Source organism: Strix uralensis, chromosome 5, assembly GCF_047716275.1.
Source record: "Strix uralensis isolate ZFMK-TIS-50842 chromosome 5, bStrUra1, whole genome shotgun sequence".
Lineage (NCBI taxonomy): Eukaryota > Metazoa > Chordata > Aves > Strigiformes > Strigidae > Strix > Strix uralensis.
The window spans coordinates 16,745,827-16,769,737 of record NC_133976.1 but is presented as its reverse complement, the minus strand read 5'-3'; the positions used below and the strand labels follow the sequence as shown (position 1 = coordinate 16,769,737).

Here is a 23,911-nt window from a genome sequence, read left to right as displayed (position 1 = left end):
CGGCGGGGCTCCGCGTCACCCCCGGCGCCCGGCCGAGCCCTCCCCCGGGGCGGGCGGGCTGCAGCGGCGCGGCGGCGGGGGAAGGGGCGGCGCGCCTGGTGCGGGGCGGCGGCGGCCCGGCGGTGGCGGGCAGCGCGCGGCGGGGGCCGGTGCCCGAGGGGCAACCTCCGGTCGGAAATGGGGCCGCGGGGCTGCGGGAGGGACCGGGGCAGCGCGGCGCCTCCGGGGCAGCGCTTTCCAGTTACGCGTAATTTATTTCCTGTCCTCTCGTCAAGAGGAAACCGGTGCTGTGCTCTCTGCAGCGGTATTAGACAAAAACAACCCCCAGTGATTCGCACGGTCCCTGCAGCAAAACCAGGCTGAATTCGCACAAGGGAGTTAACAGTAAAGGCAGTTGTCTCGCTGCTTCGTTTTTCCCTTTTCCTAATTTCTTGTTGCTGCTTCACTTGATTGGAAAAGGTATTGTTGAACTTGCAGGGCGAGGACCAGAGTACTTAAAAAAATGCTTTGGGTCTTTTCACACTTTGAAAATTAAGTACGCGTCGGCTGGTATATGATAAAGCATTAGTTTAGGATGTGTGTGTAAAAGCAGGTTTGAAAAATGTACTATTAGGTATTGACAGGAGTGCTGAGGAGTCCAGCCTTCCCTAGAAATGGAGAGCGAGGCCACCCACCTACCTCGCTCTGACTCGGCATACCCGGAGTTAAGCCACGTTCCTGTTATAAAACAGCCCTCTTTGGATGGAGTGCAATGATGATGTTTAGATAGCAACGCAAGCTTCAGGATGAAGAAATAATATCTTTGATTTGAGAAAGAGTGAGAGCTTTGCTTTCAAAAGTCAGGCACCACTTACCAAAACATCCAGGTGCCTTCTAAAAAAGCCCAGTAAGCCACAACCTGCAAGACAAGACTAAGTAAGACCTATTTCTCACTTCTTCCTAGGAGGTTGCACAAATTGTGTCCACAATGGGCTGGACAGTTACATACAGAAGATGTGGGGTAATCTTGGAGCTTAGTAGACTTTCTGCCAGTGAGGACAGGCTAGAGATCTGGACAGATGTCCTTCTAGCTTTTTTTTTTTTTTTTTTTTTTTTTTTAAATACACGACTCAAAATAAAGCTAGGAAAATATTGTCAAAATCTGACCTAGTGCAGTACAGCTAACTTTCAGTTACTAGGCAGGACTAGTTTCTCTGTAGATTATTTTGTCAGTAAAATAGAAAGGTTTTTCATGCATGAAGACACTGACAAGATACACTGGCTAAGAAACTGCTTTGCTCAGGGTTGTTTTTTAGTCATGATCCCCAGTTGGATACTTCCCATTCTGGGTTGTGTGTATCACAGCATACACTTAGATTTTGCCAAACCACAGTTATTTGCAATATTCCATTACTCTAGCATTTTCTTACCGAGGGGAAAGTTCACAGATCTCTTTCAGTTCTGCATATCTGCTGACCTTTCACTTCACAAGATCCTGGAGGACTGAAGCTTTTGGTGACTTGATGGTAAGTGCAGGCTTACACCTCACAGTCAGATTTGTGGGAACATTTAAGTAAAGCAACTCTGACCATGCAGTGTTTCAGTCAATAAAAGCAGTGTATTTTCTTCTTTTGAAAGTATGGAGAAAAGCCTAAACTGTTGTTTTAAATATACCCTTTCTTCTGTTCTTGCTGCCTCGAGAGTTTTGCTCTGCCACAGTCCTGCTTTGTAATCCATGCACAAACTCCTCTTTGTGGAACACGGCCTTAGGTGGTAGATTTTTTGTTTTTTTTTTTTTTTTTTTAGGGGTGAAGGCAGCAATTTTACTACATTTAGTCAATATTACTGGAAAAATAATTACCAGAGCTGCAGTAATATTGGTGCAGTGTTCAGTGTTCTTTTTTCTCCACAATTTCTACTGACTTTATTTTAAAACTTTTGAAGATAAGTGCAATCAAATAAGTTTGAGTAACTGAGGGGTTGGGAGGCATGTTGATATTAGAACCAGGATATTTTGGGAGTTTATCTTCTCTTAAGGAGAACAAGATACTTTTTTAGTGCCAAGTGGTTGTTTTTTAGTCATATGGTTAGCTTTCATCAAACACATTAAATAACTTGTGTGCATTTTCTGAATATAGGAACCAATAACTGAAGAGGAAGAGTTAGATGAGCTTATCCTATTTTTATAATTATTTAATACTCTGTAATAATTTGTCACTATTTTGTCAATATTCCAGCAGAACAGAATGCCATAATTCTGCTCCCAACTACAAAAATAAAATCACTTATTATCCAAACAGTGCTTCTCTGATGACTGAAGTAACAGAATCACTGTCTATTGAAGTGATTTGTGCTTGGATACAACCACAAATCAGAAATAGAAACAATGAATATCAGGCTGACTAAACTCCACAAACGTTTGAGCATGTAGGAACTAGAGTGTAATCATGGCAACACTGATGCCTCTTTTTTGTCTTCTACTTTATGCCCACTGGTTCCTGCTCCAGCACTTCATCATTATGCAACTTTGTGACTGCGATGGAGATAGTGGAATTGGAATGAGCAGGCTCTTACGTAAGAGAGATCAGTCAGCCTTACTCAATGATCATTTTTGTACCTTTTGATTGAATGTTTGGAAAAAAAACCATGCAATTTTTGAAGCAAAAGGCCGTTTACCTGATGCGTTATATGCTCCTAACACAGAATCCCGTGGCTGTAAACTGGAATTTCCTTGCTGCTTATGGAGTTACCCACTGTGGCATAAAGACATAAAAAATAAAGATACTGAAAAATAGATATAAATGATGCATTTTGTATCATTGCTATTTGGGATAATTAACATTTAGGTAGGTGTAGATCATGCAGAAAGTACTTAGCTGCTTATATGTGGATGAAGTATATGTGAAACATGTAAAATATGAATCCACACAGTGCCTGTAGTTTTCAATTACATACTAATACTGAACTGTAAATTGTTTCTAAAATACGATGTACTGTAATATGGTGAGCTAGGAATGTCTGTTTTTTTCTTTGATTTTGAGCTGTATGTTTACATACTGGTGTGGGAATAGTAGGACTCAGTTTGAGCCAAATTCAACAGAAGACACTCATACAAGCCATTATTCAAGTAAATGCCTTACTCTGAATTACTTCCAAAGTTTCTATTGACATAATGTCATCGCTTACCTAAGTACAGAAATATACCCACAGAATTAGTTTGCAACATCATGGCAAACCAATGACAAATCAGACCTTTTCATCAGAAAAGGGCGATAAGATACCTGACCTTTGATTTCAGATTTGTAGCAGCAGAAATTGTCTGCTCATTCTGCCTGCTTTAGAGAAACTATTGGCTATAATCATATACCTCAGTAGACTATCCAGACACTGTAATTCGTTTAGGATCTGGAGATCTAAGCCAAGCAAGAAGCTTCAGTTTTAATGTGACAGATGTGGAATCTTGTTGAAGAAGCATCACTGTGGCGAGGTTGGCCTGATCCTACCAAGCAGTTGGTTCCAGCTGTTTTGGTCCTAATGAGGCTGTGTGGTACCCAGACTAGGCAGAGATGTGTTATGGCAGGAGGGTAGAGAGGAGAGGGGAAACAGGAAGGTCCTTCTCTGTTGTTTGTCTTCTGAGTGTAGGTACCACAGAGATGGTGTAAATGGGGGGCATTCCTGCACCGTAGTCCTCTTCCCCTTATTCTGTCTTTAGGGAGATACATACTTGCTGCTGTAAACCCTGCATGACTTGTAGGTTATGAGAATTTATCCACAAGGGATTCAAGTAACCTGGCTGACAGGACAATCAATAGCAGACCGATCACAAGCAGTTCTGAATTCTGAGACCACCATGATTCTAGACAGAATATGGCTCTAGAAAGAAGTGTAAACAAGTTGTTTTCCCTTTACAGAGAAAGAGGGAGAGGGAAAAGGCCAAGGATAGATAAGGTCAGTGTCAGCTGTTCCAACCGCAGTGAACTGCTGACTACTGATCACAGACAAAGAACTACACTTGTAATATTTAGACCTTAATACTTAAAAACTTTAATATCTGGATTTTTTTAGACATATTTCTCTTATCAAATTTATTTTTTATTCCATACAGATAACTCAGCTGAACCCAGCAATTCCAGAAAAAAAACAATTATGGGAAATGTGTCTATTTCATGCCTTCAGAAGTCTCGAATATGTTACTAATGTTTTTCAGTTTTTGCTTTACATCTGTGAAGGTTTCTATTCTCAGATCATCTGAAGAAAATGCTAACACTACCTTGTTAATCCTTTTCTCAAATGTATTGTAAACACTTAAACAAGCTACATGCCAAGTGGAATAGTGGTAAATAAGTGGTAAAATCATGTAGCTGGTATCAATTAGCAATGGTTATATTGGCACTGCCCACAGCAGAGCCAGTGTTCTACTCTGCAAAAGTGCAGGCAGGAATAAATCTACAAAAGTAATCTATCCTACTCATGCACCCCAAACAGGACATCTACTGCCATCCTTTTGTCATGCCTCAAGAATTTGAGGGTTTGCAGCTGCTAGGTACAACAACAAAAAATCTTCTGCAAATTAGTCATTAACTCTTATTTGTGAGACTTCTAAATATAAGAATAAGCAAACTGGTTCAGGCCAGTGCTCCACCGAGCACAGTATTCTAACAATAGCTCTAAGCAGATACCCAAGGAAGAAAAAGAATTGCAATTACATATGATGCTACCTCCCCTGCTGTAGCTTTACACTCTCACAACCTCTGGCCATTTTCAGCTGTGACAATTTCATGAGTCTGAGAGGTTTTTCTATGAAATATTCCACTCTTACAAGCACTTGTCCAGTCTCTCTTGAAATCGTGTAAGCTCTTACATAAATAATAGCATCCTTTGGCAAGCAGTTTCTCAGATCTACCATCCTGTTCGTGAAGAACTTCTTCTTTCTGCTTGCTTTGATCCTGGCTCCCACAAGCTCCACTTTATGGCCATGTATGCCTGTTCTGGAAGAGGCATTCAACAATGGAGCTCATTCTAGTTCTCTCTCTCCCCCTCCTCTCATCTCGCCGCAACTTTTGCATACCACTCATGAGTTTGTGAGCCTCTGGTCCAGATCGGCCCCAGCCCCCGAGTGCATGGATACATGGACTAAATATTTTCTCCACTCTCTCTTCTATGTTAGCCAATGGCAGGGCCTTCCCTTTTATCTCATGTCTTCTTAGTTTCCTTAAAACCTTCAGTAGCAGATGTTATAAACAGTCTTAATTAAATCCATCAAGACTGCAGCAGTCACTCTTTTCTACGTGCTTATGAGGCAGCACTTCCATCTACAGAAGCTATACTGTCTCTTCATGTGCTGGCCTGTATTATAGTTCCTGCTATTTTTCTGTGCTGCAGAAGTAGACTTGCTGGATTGCCATAGAATCTTTTTTTTTTTTTTTTTTTTTTTTAAATTGTGTCAGATTTGCTCTAGTCTCCAAAGCCAAGGAATTTTTAAGTGGTCCTTTCCACATTGCTGCATTATAACTCTTCAGTAAATACCATTTAGTCTTGGTGCTATGCTAGTGTTCATTCTGTCTTGGTAAAATAATTTTGACCTTCTCTACTGTTATTTTCACTTTGGACAGATCCTCTGCTGAGTTCCCCAGAAAGGAATCCTGCATAAAGTTATCCCCAGTTTCCTCATCAGTCAATACTGATGCAAAAAACCTAACTTACCTTTGTCTGTAACATCCATGTCTCCTCTGAGCACTTATGTTGTACCTTGGTCATCAACTGGCCCTATACACTCCCTAGCAGGCTTGTGTTCCTGGTTGATATGTAAGAAGAATGATTTAATAGTTTGGTTCCTTTGTCTAGTTGTTTCCCAAATTCTTTTCAGCCTAACTAATTGTATTTTTATGTTTATCAAAGATCATGTTCCTTTCTGTTACCTTCTTTTGAATGCAGTATAGCTTTTCGCTGTGGTTCAGACTGTCTCTTCAAGTCTGGTATCCTTCAGCTTTCTCCTAGCCACATTTAAGGATTTAATTATTTTAGCTCCCTCCCCTAATTTGTTTTTAACAAGCCTCACATTGTTTCCTTACTGGAGTTTAGCACAATTATAGAGGATTCTTTGGTCTTTGTTGCTCTTTGCAGAAATACTGTTTTTATCAAGTGGGGATTCCAGCATGAGATTCTGAACCAGATCTTGTGCATTGTTCTCCATCAGCCAAGCACTTCATCTTGAGGGCTAATTCTGTGAAAAATAATTCCATCTAAATAATACCATCTAGGAAAGGCAAGTGCTTCATATAGCAACGTGTCAATATACTGTTTTCAATGGTACTGTCCTGGCTGGTGGTTTGACATGTAGATCCAATCCCATGTTCCTCCCAACTGGGCTTTGAATTTCAAACCATGTAGATTATGTGTTTCTCTCCGAGGTGGCTGGCTTGCTGTGTTTGGAAACTATTTAGCCTCTCCACTCTCTAGCCTTTGGACTAATGGCATCATCCCTTTCCATTTATGCTCGCTCCTAACTCCTTCAAACCAAATGCAATGAATCCAGCTCAGCAAGGAGCGCACATCAGGAGAAGCAACCACAAAAGGTGGCTTCTTATTGGACTGTTTCCCACACAGCAGGGGCAAAACTGATATTCTATTGAATGCATGGGTAGTCATTGACTTCAATATATGTTGTAGGTATTTAAACTGGGGTGTCATACCAAATGAATGCTACTCATCTCATACAACAATTTACTAATATTTTTCTAATCTAATGCTACCCTGTACACAAACATAAGGAAGCCCACTGTGTTTTTCTTTAGATGTTTGGCTGAAGGTTAGTGTTTTGCAGTAAAATATAAAAATCCTTGGGCTTTCTGCATTTTCTAGAATTCTTTGAATTAGTGCCCTTAGAGTAAATTAAAAAAGGCCTCTGTCCTTTAAAGGTGAATGGGGGAAGGACTTTTCATTAAATTAATTGAAAGATAATTCTGTCTTTAAAAGGAACTACATTTTAAAGGGGAAACTTTGTTTTTCAAACAAGTTTTGTCTTCTGTTTTAAACCTCCTCAGACTATCATGACTTTGCAAGATCACAGCCATTTTTTTGGAAAGAACTCTTTTAGGGCAAAACCACCAACCAGGTTAGTGTAAAACACCACAAGGATAGTTTTACTTTATTTGTCCATAAGCTGGTCCCTCAGGGAAGGGACAGGCAGAGGACCATTGACTAGGAGAAGACCATGCAACTTGTAAACAAAGTTTAAGCACTGGGTTTGCCAACCAAAAGCTTTCACTTGGAACAGGCTGTTTTTTTCAGTCATGCATTCCTAGCATTAGATAATTAGGTCAATATTTAGGCACCTAAATAAGTGTATCCTGGCATTTAAAAGTACCAGAAATTCCTACCCTGGATTGAGGATTCAAAAGTATTTCAGTTACTCTGCATCTTTTATGTGGTTGGATGGATTTAGTTACCTAATGCTAGATCAAACATTTGGGGAAAAAATAAAAGTTAAAATATGTTAAATTAACACCAAAAAAATTTGGTAATATTGTAAAATTTTTAAACCCAACTGCGAAAATCCCCAGGGTTTTTTTTACTACACATTCATCTGTTTAGTAATACCTTCCTTTGTTATAATGAGCATTAGAGGAGGACACTTGCTGGGAAGTGAAAGATTCATTAAGAAACATGAGAACCATTTGGAGTTAGTTCTAAGTATTACTTGGAAACCCATCTCTCTCTTTCTCTCTTACTGTCTCCAGTGAGTACAAAATTTTACATAAGCAATGTCTGTCCACTCAAAGGGAAAAACTGTCCTGCTTAGGGAAAGACGGGTGTTCAAATCTTCAGGGTACAATAATGCTGCAGACAGTAGCACACACTTTCACTTCATGCAGTTTCAGTTATCCAACCTGGCTGCTTCCTCTCTGGGTGTTGGGACATAGAGGAGGAGCCTAACTTAGGTGCTCTGGGTCACCCATCAGAAGACCCCTCTCCCTCTTGTTTGATTATATAAGAGTTCTATGAGGACTCAAAGCTGGGTGCCAAAGTTGCATGGTCAATGTTTCAACACCAGCCTTCCCGAAGAAATGCAGTCTCGGATAGATAGTACATTGCTTTAGACTGCTTTGCTACATCACTTATATCTAAAGCTGATCTGCTAATGAAGAAGCACGTCAGAGGGGACAACTCAAGTGCTAAAGGTTGGAAAGCTGTTCTGAAGAAGTTCCTGTACAATACTTTCTCAACAAAGGAACATGAGACGCAGTTATTCTGAAGAATGGCTGTTAAAAAGTTACAAAAAAGGAAAATCTTCAAGGCTTTTTTCTTCTTTAAACTTCAGTTTCTGACACACAGAGGAAGTCTCCTTGTTCTATATTTACTTCACTTTCCAGAGAAGCAACTAAGCTCCATGAAACTCGTGACCTTTTAAAAATTAATAATAATGTCCTGCAATTCTTTGAAAGTATGACATCACTTGGAAATTCAGATCAATTATTTCAAAGTTTTCAAATGTTGACAGTCTAGTTGCAATATTTAAACACTGGAAATCTAGAGTCATATGCCTCTCAGGTCTTATTTCACTGTTTACTGCCTTCATCAAAGAAAGAACTGATTCTTTATTTTATGACCATTTGAAAGGTGTTTCAGCTTTATCTGCAGAAAAAAATTTGAGGAGGGGAAGATTTCTTATGTTGAAAAATAATTGATTGAATCTGCCACATCACTTTTCCTGGATTCTACGAACTACTGCTAACTACCAGACTCATTAAATCGAACATAAAGAAAAGTGCAGTCTTTTCCTTTAAATCCAGATAATGCTGTGGAAGAGTAAGGGTTGTACAGAAAATATCGTATGTTAGAAAAACAAAAGTAGAAGGCATTTGATTATGCCATGCCTGAAACTACCTCTTAGACATAGTTAAACATTTACACTAGATGGAAATGCAAACAAAATAAAAATAATTATTTCAAGTAATGAAATAAGTTAAATAAACTTTCAGTCTCTCATCATCTGTCATATTAGTTGTAGAGGCACACACACTTAAAATATAGATATATTTTACTATGAAGATTTTAATCTAGTGTTGTTACAAGGAACAATTATGCATACTAATCAGAAATACTGGTGGTATCACGATGATAAAACATTCTGTCCAGTTAGTTTATTCAGTTTAATTAGTGATATTTTAGAGAAGCAGATCTTTTCACTTTTACAATCTTTTAGTGGTGGATTCTATAAACACCCTAGCAAAATTAAAAGTATTAGAAAGAAGAAAACTTGGGTCATTTTTAATATTAGGCTCCTAATATCTGCTCTGAGCATTCTTCACATTGTTGTACCAATGGCAATTGAACATTAGTACCCTGAAAAATGTTAGGCTAAAGATAACCCAGTAAAGAAACACCACAGGAAAAGGTTCATATAGAATTTTAATGATTGTTTTGTAAATGGGTGCCTTCACTTGCTGAAATGATGGCAGTGAGTCACAGGGAAGGGAACAAGGGTAGCTGCATTGCTGCCAAGATGCTCTGGGAGCACTCGTAGCCCTGTGTCCCTCCTTGAGGGTTTGTTGCTATTTACACACAAAAGCTCATCAGGCAGCTCCAAGGGCAACAAGGCCTACTAGTAGAAAATGTTCATTGATTCCCCTGTTGCCCTTAAAATACCTGAGGAAGAGCAGGATGGGGAGGAAGGTGCTTCTCTCTTGCCCTAAAAGTTATGGTGATCGTAGCAGTAAAAGCTGGGCCTGAAAGACAAAATGTCAACATCTGTGTAACCCACTCCAATAACTGTGAATTTGATTCACTTGGGACAGCAAGAGTCTTATGATTCTTTTGCAAAAGAGCAATGGCTTCTAGCAGCAGTCTGTGTGGAAATGCCAGTGGTAGAGGAAGGGTGGCAGCAACCAGAGCATCATCTTCTCCTCATCATCCGCTCCCCCCCCCCCCCCCCCCCGCCCGCCCCGGCTTTCTGCATTCTTTCCTTTTGCTGTCTGTCCCTGTACCACCCTCTCTGTCTTCCCTGTCAGCACTGGGCAGCCTGGGGGCATGGAGAGCAGCTGCCCTGGTGCTCCCAGGGAGGAGGCGGCCCTGCAGAAGGGCCCTGTGGCCCTGCTGGGAGGCAGCGAACCATCCCTGTGGTGGCCGTTGCCTCTCCTCTCCATCCCCAGCACCACACAAAGCAGCCCTCCCTCCTTCCTCAGCAGTAGAAAATGAACTGGGTCGGCGGCAGCCGGTGAGTGAAACTCTTCAGAGGCTGTTAGAAACAGCCCCATGCTGAACCAGTGTCCCCTCACAGATTGGGCACAGCCATGGTGCATGTGACAGGCCCAGTGTCCCTTCACAGACCAGGCACAGCCATAGTGTGTGTGACAGCCCCAGTGTCCCTTCACAGACTGGGCATGGCCATGGGGGGTGTGACAGCCCTGGTGTCCCCTCACAGATCAGGCACAGCCATAGTGTGTGTGGCACCCCCCCTGTCATGTCCCCTCACAGACTGGGCATGGCCATGGTGGGTGTGACAGACCCAGTGTAGCACCAGGGTGTGTGTAACTGCCATGGTGTCCCCTCACAGAACAGCAGGGCCACAGTGTGTGTTTCAGGCCTGGTGTCCCCTCACAGAGAAGCAGGCCATGGTGTGTGTCACAGCCCTGGTGTCCCCTCCTGACCCAGACTTTGTGAGGGGACGCAGATGCCCTCCCACACCAGGCAGGGTGGGTCACGTTTGGGCCTAGTATCTCTCCGCAGGCTGGGGCTGGGTGAGGGTCCCCCGCCTGGGCCTTTCCTCATGCTCTACCAAATCACAGTGATTACCATTTGGGGAAAAAGATGTATAGTTATTGAGATTCACTGAAACAGTAAAATAATCATCAGCTGAGTTGTAACATTAAAAAAAAAGGATAATGCTCAGTTTCTTTAGGTGCTATGCCATCTGCCTATCTACTACAAATTTAAACCCACAGATTTTGTCAGCCATTTGAAAGTCACTTTGCTAAACACAGCTTTATAATCATCCTGACTCTATGCAAAATCAAACTAAAATAATGCTTTACCCATCTGGAAGTCTTCCCAGCAAAATGAGGTTTCTGAAAGTTGTCTGTATGACGCAGGGGGAAGGGAGAGCTTCGGTTAAAAAAGAAAAACAACCCCAACCTTGTCCTAAGTGCCTGACTATCATACTATTCTGTCTGTAAGAAAAAGTAGCATGAAGGAGTGTTGCACTCACTTAGCAAATAGCAAATCAGCCTGCTGCTTTCTGCTGCTGTTAATTATCTGTCAGGATTCCTCGGGTGAGTCTGGGATTTGCATTTCAGTGTCAGAAAAACTATCCATTACTGGAGCTTCTACCCACTGCAAGGGTAAATGTTATGTTCATATGTTTAGAAAGTGTGTTCTAACTTTAAGCACAGTAAAGAAAAAAACAAAAGAAAAGAAAATGTAATTCCAAGGGGATACTGCATTATTTCTAACTCTCAAAGAAAAGTCCTAATCTACTGACCCAAGGATTGCAGCCATGCTCACCCTGCTCACAGCAGTAACCCAGAGCTCCAATTTTATGCACCATGTCCTGTAGGCAATTAATTTAAAACTATGTTTAAGTTATAATTGTCTCCTATATTGCACAAACTGCAGCTCGATAAAATTTGTACCGACAAAATGTTTACAATATTCTGTAAAGTCCCAAAAGGTAGTCCCCAAAAGGCGCTTGTACTGTGCTCCTTCATTTTCTTTGCTGATAAGGTTTTGTAACTATGTTGCAGCATTACAAAGAAAATTAGGAGAAATTACTATATTGAGAAAGATTTTTTGTGTTTTAAGAAATTAAGAATCGATGAAATGTTGCATTACAGGTCAAATGTCTAAATGCTTTCAATTCTGAATGTTCAATGTGTTTGGTAGCCCTAAGATAGGATGTGGTCCTATCTTTACCTGAGTGAACCAGGATCAATCTGACTTCAACAGATACATGTTGACTTCACTACCTGAAGGTTTTGTCCATTATAACATAGCATAACATAACATATTTGTGTTATAAATTCTCAATACCATTGATAGTTTTACAATTAAAACAATAATAATTTGTATCTTTCAGGAGCAGAATCATATTAAAGCAGGAAAGGAGAAAGCAAAAGGTAAACAGTTCTAGTGATCTTGCATTTTATACTGCTATATAAATGCTTGAGTTGGTTCACTTAGGAAAAACTTTCAAGCGTTTGGAGTGAGACTCAGAACTATAGCATAACAGTTGTAATGTGTTTGCCTGACTGCATGTAACTTTTAGGGAAGAAGTCTTGTTCTAGGTTTACTACATTGAATTCCAGCAGGAAGAGGAGGGAGTAGGAGAAGGCATGAATGAGTGAATGTGCACAATTTAAGTTTTACTGAATTACTTCTGTTACTATATTTTGTTGGTATGTGCTGACACACAGGATTGCTTGAAGCCTCACAGTGACAACCACGTGGTCAGCTAGCCTAACACTTACACGTATACACAGCTATTTTTCTGGGCTACATAAAAGAATGTTAGGCTCATTGAAGTACTTCATTCTGACATTTGCAAAAGTAGGCCAGCTTATTTGTATTTTGAATCTGAAAGTGAAATGATAGAATCAAATTTATCCCTGGCATAGCAGAAGACATTTCAAACAGGAAAGAGAAAGAAAACAGTAAGGTAAAACAGCTATAACCATAGTAAGAGAAGTCAGTTTCCTCCTCAGCAGCAGGGGAAAAAGACACAGTATATGAAAGCTCCACCACTGAAGCTGGTACCCACCAATGCCCAGAGCAGATGCATTGGCATATACAGGAAGAGGAAAAACAGGTTGATACTATGGAGACAGTCTCTGAAATTAAAACCTTTACCTAAGGGAATGTGGGAGCAACCAGCAGCTTGTTGTCCCTGTCCCTTTCCCAATCTCCTGAAGTCCTGTGAGTTCTCAAAATACCTGTTTTCTCAGGGATTTGGTCTAAGCCACATAATTTCCATTGCAACTATGTAATTTGCTTCAGTGGAGGAGAGAAAACAGAAAAGGATCCAAGACAGGCTTGTTTTTAGTAATTTAGTACTAAATTACTAGATTACTACACACAGCAGTAATTCTGTAATTGCTATTACACAATTAATAGTAATGTAGTAATTTATACGGGATGGGAAGAAAATATCTGGGACACTGAAGGAACACGAATACATTTTGGGGGTGTGGACTCCAAAGCAATATGAATTTTGAAGTGTTGATTTGTACACAGGCTGAATTTTCCTTACTGCAGATATTCTTCTTAACTGAAGAACAGGTACTTTCCACAGATGATAACATCCTAGAAAGCTAAAGATTGTGATATAATAAATTATACTGGAAAATTGTTACCAACAAACATGTTGAGTATATTAGTTACATGTAATCTGCAGTCACGAGAGGAATTACAATTCAGAAGAAAAGCATATGTTTTGGCATAGCCTTCAGTTTTCAATATCCTTCCTGCGGTTAAAATAAAGAAATCTTACTGGTTTTATTTATTCATCTGCTGTGCTTGATGCTAGTGATTTTAAGATGATTACTAATAGTCCCCTACAAATTGAAGATTTTTGTTTCCTAAATTTTCCAGAATTATCTGCCTGATATATTCAAAGTGTTAGTCATGTCTCTTTTTATTTCTCACAACAAAAAGCCTTTCTGAAGTCCCAGTCTTAGAGATTTTTCTTCTTTACTTTTTTCTCTTTTTTCTGTCACAAGACTATTTTCAATGTTGAGAAAGACAAATTTGGAGAACAATAAACCCTTTGTGTCATTATAGATGGCTGTGTGTATGTAATCTTGTTGATTTATTTGCCTACTAGTTTATAAGCTGCCTAAAAAGCCCAAGTTTAAACTTTTAAAGACTTTTGTTGCAGCATTTTGGTATGTCCTTTATTTTAAATAAATATTTTTAATGATCATACACAAAGTTTGAGGCATGAGTGTTTAAGGACTGTTTTTGGCATCAAGAGAACAGTGATTTATTTTGAATATGACTAGATTAAGACTTGCAGTCTTTTTCAAGGCAATAAAAATAAACTAAATAACAGGGTGTGAAATTCAGAGAGATTTAATCATGTGCTTTTATTATTAGGATTTATTTACTAAGTCTTGAATAATAATTTGAAAGGAATTATATATGCTGCTAATGTGTTGTTAAAGCTTCTGTCAAAAACTTATTCTCTCTTTTAACAAATGTAGGAATTCTTTGAAAAGAAGAAACTTAAATCAAAGATGAAGCTTCTGGAAGTATCGTCTCCTAAAAGTTCAGCAGTCAGTTTAGATCTCCTCAATCTGTATGTTGTTAACCAGATATCAACCAAAAAAGACAACACTGGTGAGTTTAGTGTAACAGTGTTCTGACTTCACAGTTAATGGAATCAGTTATCCTTAATTATTACTGCTATTATTTTAGTTCTTGTTCTTCCACTTATAACTTAATGCTCAAATAAGTGTTGTTTTGCTTTTAAAATAAAAAATTGTAAGTAAATACAAAAACTATGATTGAATAAAAAGTCAAGACATAAGAGGAATCAAATAACCTTGGTACTGCCTACTTCACCTTTAAAGCCGTGTAACATGCACCTTCCTCATTCCGTTCATTAATTTTAACCTACATCCATTTCCTTTTCTCTTTGCCATTGAATGGGTCCATTTGTGTTTCATTTCCTTTTTCATAACTTTTGTGGGGCATTTGGAATAGTCTGTCAGTTCTACCCAGAGTATCTTTCTTAAAACCCATCATTAAGCTCCTAAAAAACCATCTCTGCAACTCGAGTGCTAACTCTTTACATGTAGATGTGGTGCTTAGGGACATGGTTTAGTGGTGGACTTGGCAGTGCTAGGTTAACGGTTGGACTTGATGATCTTAAAGGTCTTTACCAACCTAAATGATTCTATGATTCTTATCCTCTGTCACATATTCATAAACCAGATTGTGGAAAATTTGTTATCCTGTGCTCAGGAAGATTAGGTGATTGAGGAGGGCAACAGAGCCTGTCTACACACAGCAGCTGACCATAAATAATTTTATACTATAATGCCATTTAGAAGAAAGCTCTTGCATTGCTAGTAACAAAGAAAGCAAAAAATATGGCTTTAAATGGATTAGGAAACCTAAACCAACAACTTTTGCACTCTAATGAAAATTCAGGAAGCTCAAAACTTTCTTCAAGCCCAGCGCTGACATTCCAGATACTCTCATTGCAGAGAACACGAGGAAGCCAGTCCACATTGATATCACTGAAGATGTAAAAATGCCTGTTAGGAGGCACAATGTAGAGCTTCCCATGTCACCACTACGTACACAACATACGTCAAACTTAGATGGCATCCAGAACAGGTACTTGTATAAAATAGGCAGTAATTAAGATATAATGAAGTTCTGGAAAAGGTATTTCACGATGGTTTTATATTTAGGGTATTAAGTAAACATACATATACCATTCTAAGACAGAAGTTTCATAATCACTCCTAGCATTCCAGTGATACTCTTACTACAGGAGAGTAAATAAATGTATTGTAAATAAAAATCTGTACATGAAGCTGAGAGGTTTTCTAAAAAAATGTTTCTTTACTCATGTCAGGTACATACACTAAGTTTATCTCACAGACCAGGCTATTCAAATAGCGTTTTCCGCTTGCACTGTTTTCTCATCCAACTTCAGACACCCTGAAGTGGCTGACTCACACACTGGCTGCTCATAACTGCTTAAGAATCAGGCCTTTTTAAGATGCGTGGAAAATTATTCTTAAATTATTTTGAAATTAATACTCAGAATGTTTTTAATCTTATACCTTGTATTTATTAGGCTGTTTTTATTCATTTTACAAGGTTACAAAAACAAGTATTGGACAGCAGAAGGCAGTATCTCTCAGAGAAAGTAAAATACCAGCATAATGTAAGTTTATTGTTCCCACTGATGGAAAACTAAAAATGTGCAGCAACTACTGTATTTTTAAGTGATTTTTCAGTGACCAAATCTCATGGATAGTGAAGCATGTAAAGTCTTCCTCTTTAAGACTATATTGATATTTTATTTGCCAGTCATATTTTATATTTGTTCCTGCTATTTCTTACATATTTCTTGAAAGACTCACCTTGTTTTAGGCATTTTCCAAAATAATTAAGAATACCTGTGCTCTAAGCTAATCACAAAGGACAGACATTATGGGAAAGAGGCTGAGGCCAACAGCAAGTAAATTAAAAACAATATGCAAAAATGTGAAATGATGAAATATGAGAAGCATAGACAGAAGTGAGTCTTTAAGAGGAATTTAAGTACAAGTCTCAGTGGGTACAATTGGGAAGTTCATACGCTCATTGAGGTTACAGCAAAAAACATTCTCTAGATGGAATTTAAGCTTTTTTTAATGACCCATTCTACTGTTTTGTAAAAAAACAACTAAACAAAAAAACCCAATCAAGTTAGTAAATCTGTTAGAAGACAGTTTACATGACTCAGACTTGCTTGATAATACAGCTCAACTGATTTCTGCTGTTCATATCAGATAGGACTCTGAGGGAAAGGTGCTTGCAAAAGATGCTTGCACAGTATTTTTCTGTATTTTCTTGACCCATTCATGTTGCCAAAGCATGTTTACCTAGGATGAGAAAGAAAGATGTTTTTCTGGTGTTAGAAGTTCCTTTCTTTTGAGTTGGGAAGAATTCCTTAGTATAGGTGAAAAGTTTAGCTGTCTAATGTGTTTCAGCCAAGATCACCATGAGCTGCCACTACTTTTTTGGATATCACGTTAAGTCAGCCTTCCCTTATAGTCATAAGGGAAGGTCTTGAAGACAGAGAGGACATATTTTCAGATTTGGTGTGGCCAGAAATAATGGATCAAAATGATAGCTAAGTTTCTCCTCAACCTCCACTTGTACGGACATATTTACATCAGTTTATTAAAACACTTGATAATGCAGCGTGCACACACAGAAAGCTAATTTAACATATGGATCAAAACATAAAGTCTAAGGCCTGTATGTTGCAAAGAATTGTTTTGAAAATATTATTAAGTTGAAGTATATCCAATTTAATTAATTAAGGTATATCCACTTTATTAAGCAGAAAGAGGGGCTATAAAAATAATAATTTTCAGTTTTCTGGAAACTTACAGTTTTGTGGTGCAAAGATTTTGTGCAATTAATGTACAAGGCTTTTGCACTCCATCAGTAGTTTGTGCTCTTTCACTGGATAAACTGGATTGCAGACATGACTGCCATGAGTTTTGCCTTCAAATATCTCCTGTTTTGATCTGCTTGAGATAACATTGTTGGTATCACAACATGCTGGAGTTCTCTCCTCAATGGATTAAAATATTTTTCATTTTACTACATAAGAACCAAGTCAGCAGATCATTTACCTACACTAAAAGCTAAAAATGTATTTATACCCATCTCTCCTCAGGATAACATTTGTGTACATGCTTCAACTTAAGTAGGTACTTATTTTTTCCCTAAAATAAGCCCTTATTACCTTATGTTTGTAATGAAAAAATCATATCAAAATACATGAATATTTTCACTTGCATGTGGTATATTTGCAGAGATGTAAAAGAAATGGAAAGTTTTGATTACTTTGAACTTTATGCTTACGTCAAAACAGTTTTAGATAAATATCTCTTGGCTATGTTTTGTCTAGTTATCACAAGTAACAGAATTAAAGTATGCTGACTCTTGTATGGAACATGAAGAAAACATAGTAAGAGCTTTTAGTGCCTGTCCATTGTCCTCTTCTGATTTTTGGTCCTCTAACTGCACACAACTTTTTGAAGAAAATTTCAACACAAAGCTAATGGGCAACACTTGGGAACAGACCTATGAAGAGAAGCTGCAAACCCAGGTTTGGTTAATATTTTGTCATTTCCACAGAATTACTTTAAACTAACTTTCATTTATTTGGGGTGTAGAATTAGCATAATGGTGAAGATAATTATGAATCAACATTTCCTGTAGGCTGGTGGCAATGAATATACAAATATATTTCTTTTATTGTTATAAAATACGCTTAACTTGAGCTTTTGTTCACTGAGCTCTCAGTATCGCTGATATATGCAGAAAGAGAGTTAGTCACATACCACTGACCTTCTTTTGTTTCTGACTTGTAAAGTTGGTTAAAGAAAACTGAAATTTATTACAGTTATAAATACAGCTTTCTTAAATGTACAATTAGTATAACTGGGTATCATATGATCCCAGGTGATCACTGTGACCTAATTTGTAATCATGCAGTGTCTCAGTGAGTAACATACTTCGTACAGTATTCTCAATGCTCCTAAAAGGATTGAGAAAAGCCTGATGTTCAACTCAAGTTAAGTTTAAGAAATGATTGAAAGTTATTTTTCTGATGCATATTACTATTTTTTTTCCTTTTGTTAACTTTGGGGTTTTTAAAAAAATCATCCTTAGAAAAGTGATAGCAAATATACTCTATTTTTAGAAAATATATTATTTATTGAAAATAATAAAACAAATTCTATGTGTATCACCGGTGGTATTTTAAAGTCTTGAGGTAAGGGAGGAAGGAGTACTTCAGGGTTTCAGAAGGGGAAATGTTGGGTTGTTCAGGGAATGGGTAGGCAGAAATGTACAGGAAGATGACCTAAAGGACAAAGGAGTCCAAGAAGGATGTTTTCAAAACACAAGGACAGTCCACCTCAGTGTTCAAGAGAATGAGTAGGTCCTGGACGCCAGTTTGGCTAAACCAGGGAACTCCTGAGTGAGCTCAGATGCAAAAGGGAACTGTGGAAGGAGGCATGGGCAACTCAGGAAGAATACAGCAGCATCCCCTGAGCTTGGAGGGGTAGCATTAGGATGGTCAGAGCTGAAACTCACAAGAGGTGAGAAGGGCACCAAGGAGGACTTCTATAGGTATGTCATCAGCAAAAGGAAACCAAGGAAAATGCTAAATAGAATTGAGACCTAGTGACAAAGGACATGGAAAAGTCTGAGGCACTCAAGACCTACTTTGCTTCAGGCTTTTCTGACAAGGTCAGCTCTCTGGCACATCTTAAAGCTCAGTAGAGAGTTTGGGGGAGAATGGTACAAAACAGTAGTGGAGGAACAAGTTAGGGAATCCTTAGTAACCTGGACATAAAGAAATACATAGGACTGGGACAGGGTGTGCCCAAGTATATTGAGGGAGTTGGATGACATCACTGCAGGACAGTTGTCTATCATCTTTGAAAGACTGTGGTGATCAGGAAAGCTTCTCAGTGACAAGAAATACACAAATGTTATGCCCATCTGCAAAAATGTAAGCACGATCTGGGGAAGTATTATCTCACCTCTGTCCCTGAAAGGATTATGGAGCTAGACCTCCCAGAGGAAATTCCAAGGTACATGAAGAAGGTGACTGGAAACAGCCATCATAGATTTACCAAGACCATACTGTGCCTAATGAACCTGACTGCCTTCTGTGATGAAATTGCTAGCTCTATGAATAAGGGAGAGCATCAGATATTTACCTCGACTTTAGGAAGGCTTTTGACAAGGTTTCCCATTGATCCTAGTAGCCAAAGTGGGGATGTACGAACCAGATGAGTGGACAATAAGATGGGTAAAAAAATGGCTGTTACCATCATGCTCAAAGTAGTTGTCTGTCAGCTAAAGTCTAATTGGCAACAGGTCAGTAATGGCAGGGATCCCCAGAGATTAATACCAAGTCCGGTACATCTTCATTAGAGAGTTGGACAATGGGACAGAATGCACCCTCAACGCGTTCATGCATGACACCAAATTGGCCGAGTGATCATTACAGTAGCAGGGCTGCTACTCAGAGGGATCTTCACAAGCAGAAGGCCACAAGAAACTTCATAGAGTTTGACACCGAGAAATACAAAGCCCTGTACCTTGGCAGAAATAACCCCACATGTCAGTGCAGGTGGGGCCTGACTGATTAGGCAGCAGTTTTGCAGAGCAGGATCTGGGGGTGCTGGTGGACAAGAAGTTGTACGTGAGTCAGCAGTGTGCCCTCTTAGCAGCGAAGGACAACTACATAGATGGGTGTATTAGAAACAGCATACCCAGCAGTCAAAGGCTAGTGATTGTTTCCTTTTGAGCAGCATATGTGAGAACACATCTGAAATAATGTGTCCAGTTCTGGGACCCCCAGTACAAGAGAGAGATCAACAAACTGTGGCAAGAGCAATGAAGGGTCACAAAAACTGTTAGGAGATTGGAGCACATGATGAGTGTGGAGAGATTGGGGCTTTCATAGCCTGGGAAAGAGAAGGCTATGGGGTGAACTAAGTGCTGTCTTCCACAGTCTAAACAGTTACAGACAGGACAGAGCCAGAGGTACACAGTGAAATGGCAAGAAGTAAAAGTCACAAGTTTCAACAATGGAAACTGTGTTTGTATAGGAAAAAAATATTGCCACAAAAGTAGCTAAGCACCAGAAGAGGCCATCCCAACCGGTTGTGGAATCTCAGTCCTGAACAATCCTGAACAATCTGGCCTAACCTCGAAGCTGGCCCTGCTTTGAGCAAGTGGGATTAGATGCCTCTTGAGGTCCCTTCCAGACCAGATTATGTGATCTTCAGCGGAACATCAGCTTGTTACAGTCTATCAAGGTTGTTCATACTATGGGAGGACAGGGTGCTAAAAGGACACTTTCCATATTAACAGTGATATGCAAATATGGAAAAGTATGAGTTATACAGAACTCAGCTGGGCTGTAAGGAGGTTTGGGCTTCCACTGTAAAGATAAAAAGAAGTAAAAATAGTGGGAAAACATGTATATTGTTCGCAAACCCAACCTTAAAGTTTTAAACACTATAACTATTATATATATTCAGAGTTTGATAGCTTCTCCTGTTTTCTCAGCCAGGAAATAGTTCTTCTGATCAAGACCCTTGGATAATAAAACCTCTGAGCCAGTGTATTTTCAAGAAGTCTGATACAGTGCCTCAGGAACTGTTTAAGCCATTGCATAGGTAGGCAGTGATTTTACATTAACAAGAGAAATAACAGTCAAGTTTAAATAAGAAAAATACTAAGATAATCTTGATTAATCATTTTTCACTGATTTTTGAAGCTTTTCAAATAAAAATTGAAATTAAATGCAAAGACTGAACATACCAATCTATTTAAATTTGCTGAAAGGCAGCAAAATGTGAATTATAGGTAGGTGCTTGGAACCATAATCTATTTTTTGCAACATCACAAACATGATGGTGTTACTGAATTCACCCCAAGTGAGAAGCACAGATTTACTAAGAGGCCACAGGGAGGGTAGCTGCCCCAGCTCTCATTAGTTCTGGTCATTGTTGCAAGTGCTTTTCTGATGACCTTGATGCTGAGCAACTTCTCCACCTACACTGTTTACATTTGGGATTCCAGGAACAAAGCATTTTCTTTCCTTCTGTTTCATATGTGATCCTACTATAGCATTTTCTCTTTTTTTAGAGTTAGTTCAGTAATACTCGTATGAGAATACACACTTTGGTTTTAAAAGACTGGATAGAAATCTACAATATATTTCTTTTTGTATATGCTGATTAAAAATCTTTTTAATCACAGAGGGTTTAGGGCCAGACTAATTTATACTAAACATTTTATTTCAGTTTCTTTCCATGGGCTCTTGCCTTGGATCTAGGGGTCTTACAGGGGTAATCTTTCTTTACCCTTTTTATTCTGTAAGTCTGCTGTCTGGTTGAAAGTTCCTGTCAGTCTCTAACTTTGGCTGGATAGATCCATGTCCTGGTTTTGGCTGGAATTAAGTTAATTTTCTTTCTAGTAGCTGGTATAGTGCTGTGGTTTGGAATTAGGATGAGAATAATGTTGATAACACACTGATGTTTTAGTTGTTGCTGAGCAGTGTTTACACTAAGTTGAGGACTTTTCAGCTTCTCATACTGCCCTGCCAGCAGAAGCTGGGAGTGCACAAGAAGCTGGGAGAGGGCATAGCAAGGAGAGCTGCCTCAGATGAGCCAGAGGGATATTCCATACCATATGACGTCATGCTCAGTATATAAACTGGTGGGAGCTGGCTGAGGGACACCATGGCTTGGGAATTGGCTGGTCATTGGTCAGTGGGTGGTGAGCAACTGTACTGTGCATCACTTGGTTTGTATATTCTATTATTATTATTATTTCCCCTTCCTTTCCTATCCTATGAAACTGTCTTTATCTCAATCTACAAGTTTTACTTTTTTTTTCCCAATTCTCTTCCCCATCCCACTGGTATGGGTGGAGTGAGTGAGCGGATGTGTGGTGCTTAATTGCCAGCTGAGATTAAACCACAACAAGCCATAAAAAACCACATATTATTTTGCTGTTCCTGAAGTACTTACAGCCTGTTTGCCTGGGAAGTCAAGTGACTGATAAGCTCACTGACCGCATGATAACAGATGAACACATCACCTTCCAGTCTTAGCCACCTTAACTTTCTCTTTCTCTCTTCTCATAGCTTCTTCCAATATCTCCAGCAAAACCTAAAATGAAGGTAACATTCACCTTGCTGTATATCTTGGTGAATTCCTGATGAAATCCTTACATTAAAGCCCTACATAACCTTATCTCACCTACATATCCCCTTTCATTTCTCCACAGGCCCTCAGGCCTCCACTCATCAGTTTGTGGCACCTTCCTTAGTCCTCTGCCCATTCATGGCTCACTAACAACATCTCCTTTACAACTGTTCTTCAAATCCATTTATTTGTATCACCCTTGTTTTGTTTTCATCCATTGTAGCCATGAATTCTTATACCTCAAGAGCTGGCAGTTCTCCTGGGAAGGGAGTTTCTTTTGCTGTATGCAAAAAGTAGAGTATAAACTTACACAATTGTTTAATGTAATTGTAACATACTGATGATGTAATCAACATGCATACGTCTGAGAGCTGTCATTAAATATTAACTAAAAATTTTAGATGTTTTATTTCCTCATCTACTATTACTTAGCATTACAAAATGTTCAGCTGGAGTGAAGAAGGAGCCTCTGAACTGCTTCACAAAATGGTTTTACCTTCCTCATGTAGATTTATGCAAGTTTCTCCAGAAACAAACTCTAGTGTGTTTAGCCTTTTAAAAGTGTTCTGGAGAGGTTTCTGCAAGTAGAGGACACTACTTTCTCATTTAAGTTCTCTAGGATCTTTATCCAGTTCCAAGTATTTGCTGATCAAAACATTACAGAATTTTTCTCCAGTAAGAGTTTTCTGTACTACATTTCAGTTTCCAAGTTCCATTGATAGCATTGCTCAAAATTTTTTAAAGAAAGGGCATTTTTTTGAGCAGCCACCTTTGCCAGTTGTCTGTGCTTTAGAAGCCTCAACTTTTTGCTCAGATTTTCTGAAAGGTCAATCAGCAGATCAAGTCTAGAAAAAAGCAGTGAAGGTGTTAGATTAAGAGCCAAGTAGATGAAAGCATGATAGCTTTCATGCTAATAATCCTAGCACGATAGCATCTTCAAAACCACTACTATCAGAAGTGGGGTAGGTGTCGTGGGTAGAGTGACACACTTCACTCGTAAGAGAGAAGTAGCAATGTATTTATTGATATAAAAGAGCGATTTAACAAAGTTTGATAGTAAATGTGACAGTGGTTTAACAAGATTCAGTGGCAAGGTTCACTTGGCATTTACTACATGGAGGACAGGGTCAGACAAAACTGTCAGGGAGAGCTTCCAGTTGAGTCACAAGGTTCAGAATGGACCCTCTTGCTTTCTAAACTCCTCAGAAAAGAGTTAGTCCTAAACTTGGTCAACAGTTTATGTCTAAAGGATTATGTATGCACAATCAAGCCTTTATATCACTTAAGATTTCAAAGTTTAGCATGCTGTTAATCACTTACCGAGAATCTGTTGCGGCAAGGAATCTCTCAACCTCGAGGAGTAACCTTGAGAGGCGTCCCTGCTCAAGGGGAGATCCTGGCTGCAGTCCATTGCTGTGCAGGAGAGCTCAACGGGCCCTGGGCTGTCCACTATTTATGGAGTA

At 39.2% G+C, this 23,911-nt stretch overlaps 1 protein-coding gene and 1 long non-coding RNA gene across 2 annotated transcripts in view; one reads left to right on the top strand and one right to left on the bottom strand.

The window, feature by feature from the left end:
• Positions 1–199: 199 nt before the first annotated feature.
• REDIC1 (regulator of DNA class I crossover intermediates 1) overlaps positions 200–23,911 on the top strand; it is a 29,904-nt gene continuing 6,192 nt past the window's right edge. Inside the window, exons 1-7 of the mRNA XM_074870011.1 lie at positions 200–1,505; positions 12,053–12,092; positions 14,175–14,310; positions 15,183–15,315; positions 15,808–15,874; positions 17,618–17,818; positions 20,803–20,912. Of these exons, the coding sequence (XP_074726112.1) occupies positions 14,208–14,310; positions 15,183–15,315; positions 15,808–15,874; positions 17,618–17,818; positions 20,803–20,912 (614 nt within the window). The 5' untranslated portion in view covers positions 200–1,505; positions 12,053–12,092; positions 14,175–14,207. The remainder of the gene's footprint in view (positions 1,506–12,052; positions 12,093–14,174; positions 14,311–15,182; positions 15,316–15,807; positions 15,875–17,617; positions 17,819–20,802; positions 20,913–23,911) is intronic.
• LOC141944049 (uncharacterized) lies at positions 15,754–17,200 on the bottom strand. The gene is made up of 2 exons (XR_012629137.1): positions 17,092–17,200; positions 15,754–16,577 (listed from the first exon to the last, which is right to left on the bottom strand). It is a non-coding gene; the product is annotated as an uncharacterized LOC141944049 (long non-coding RNA).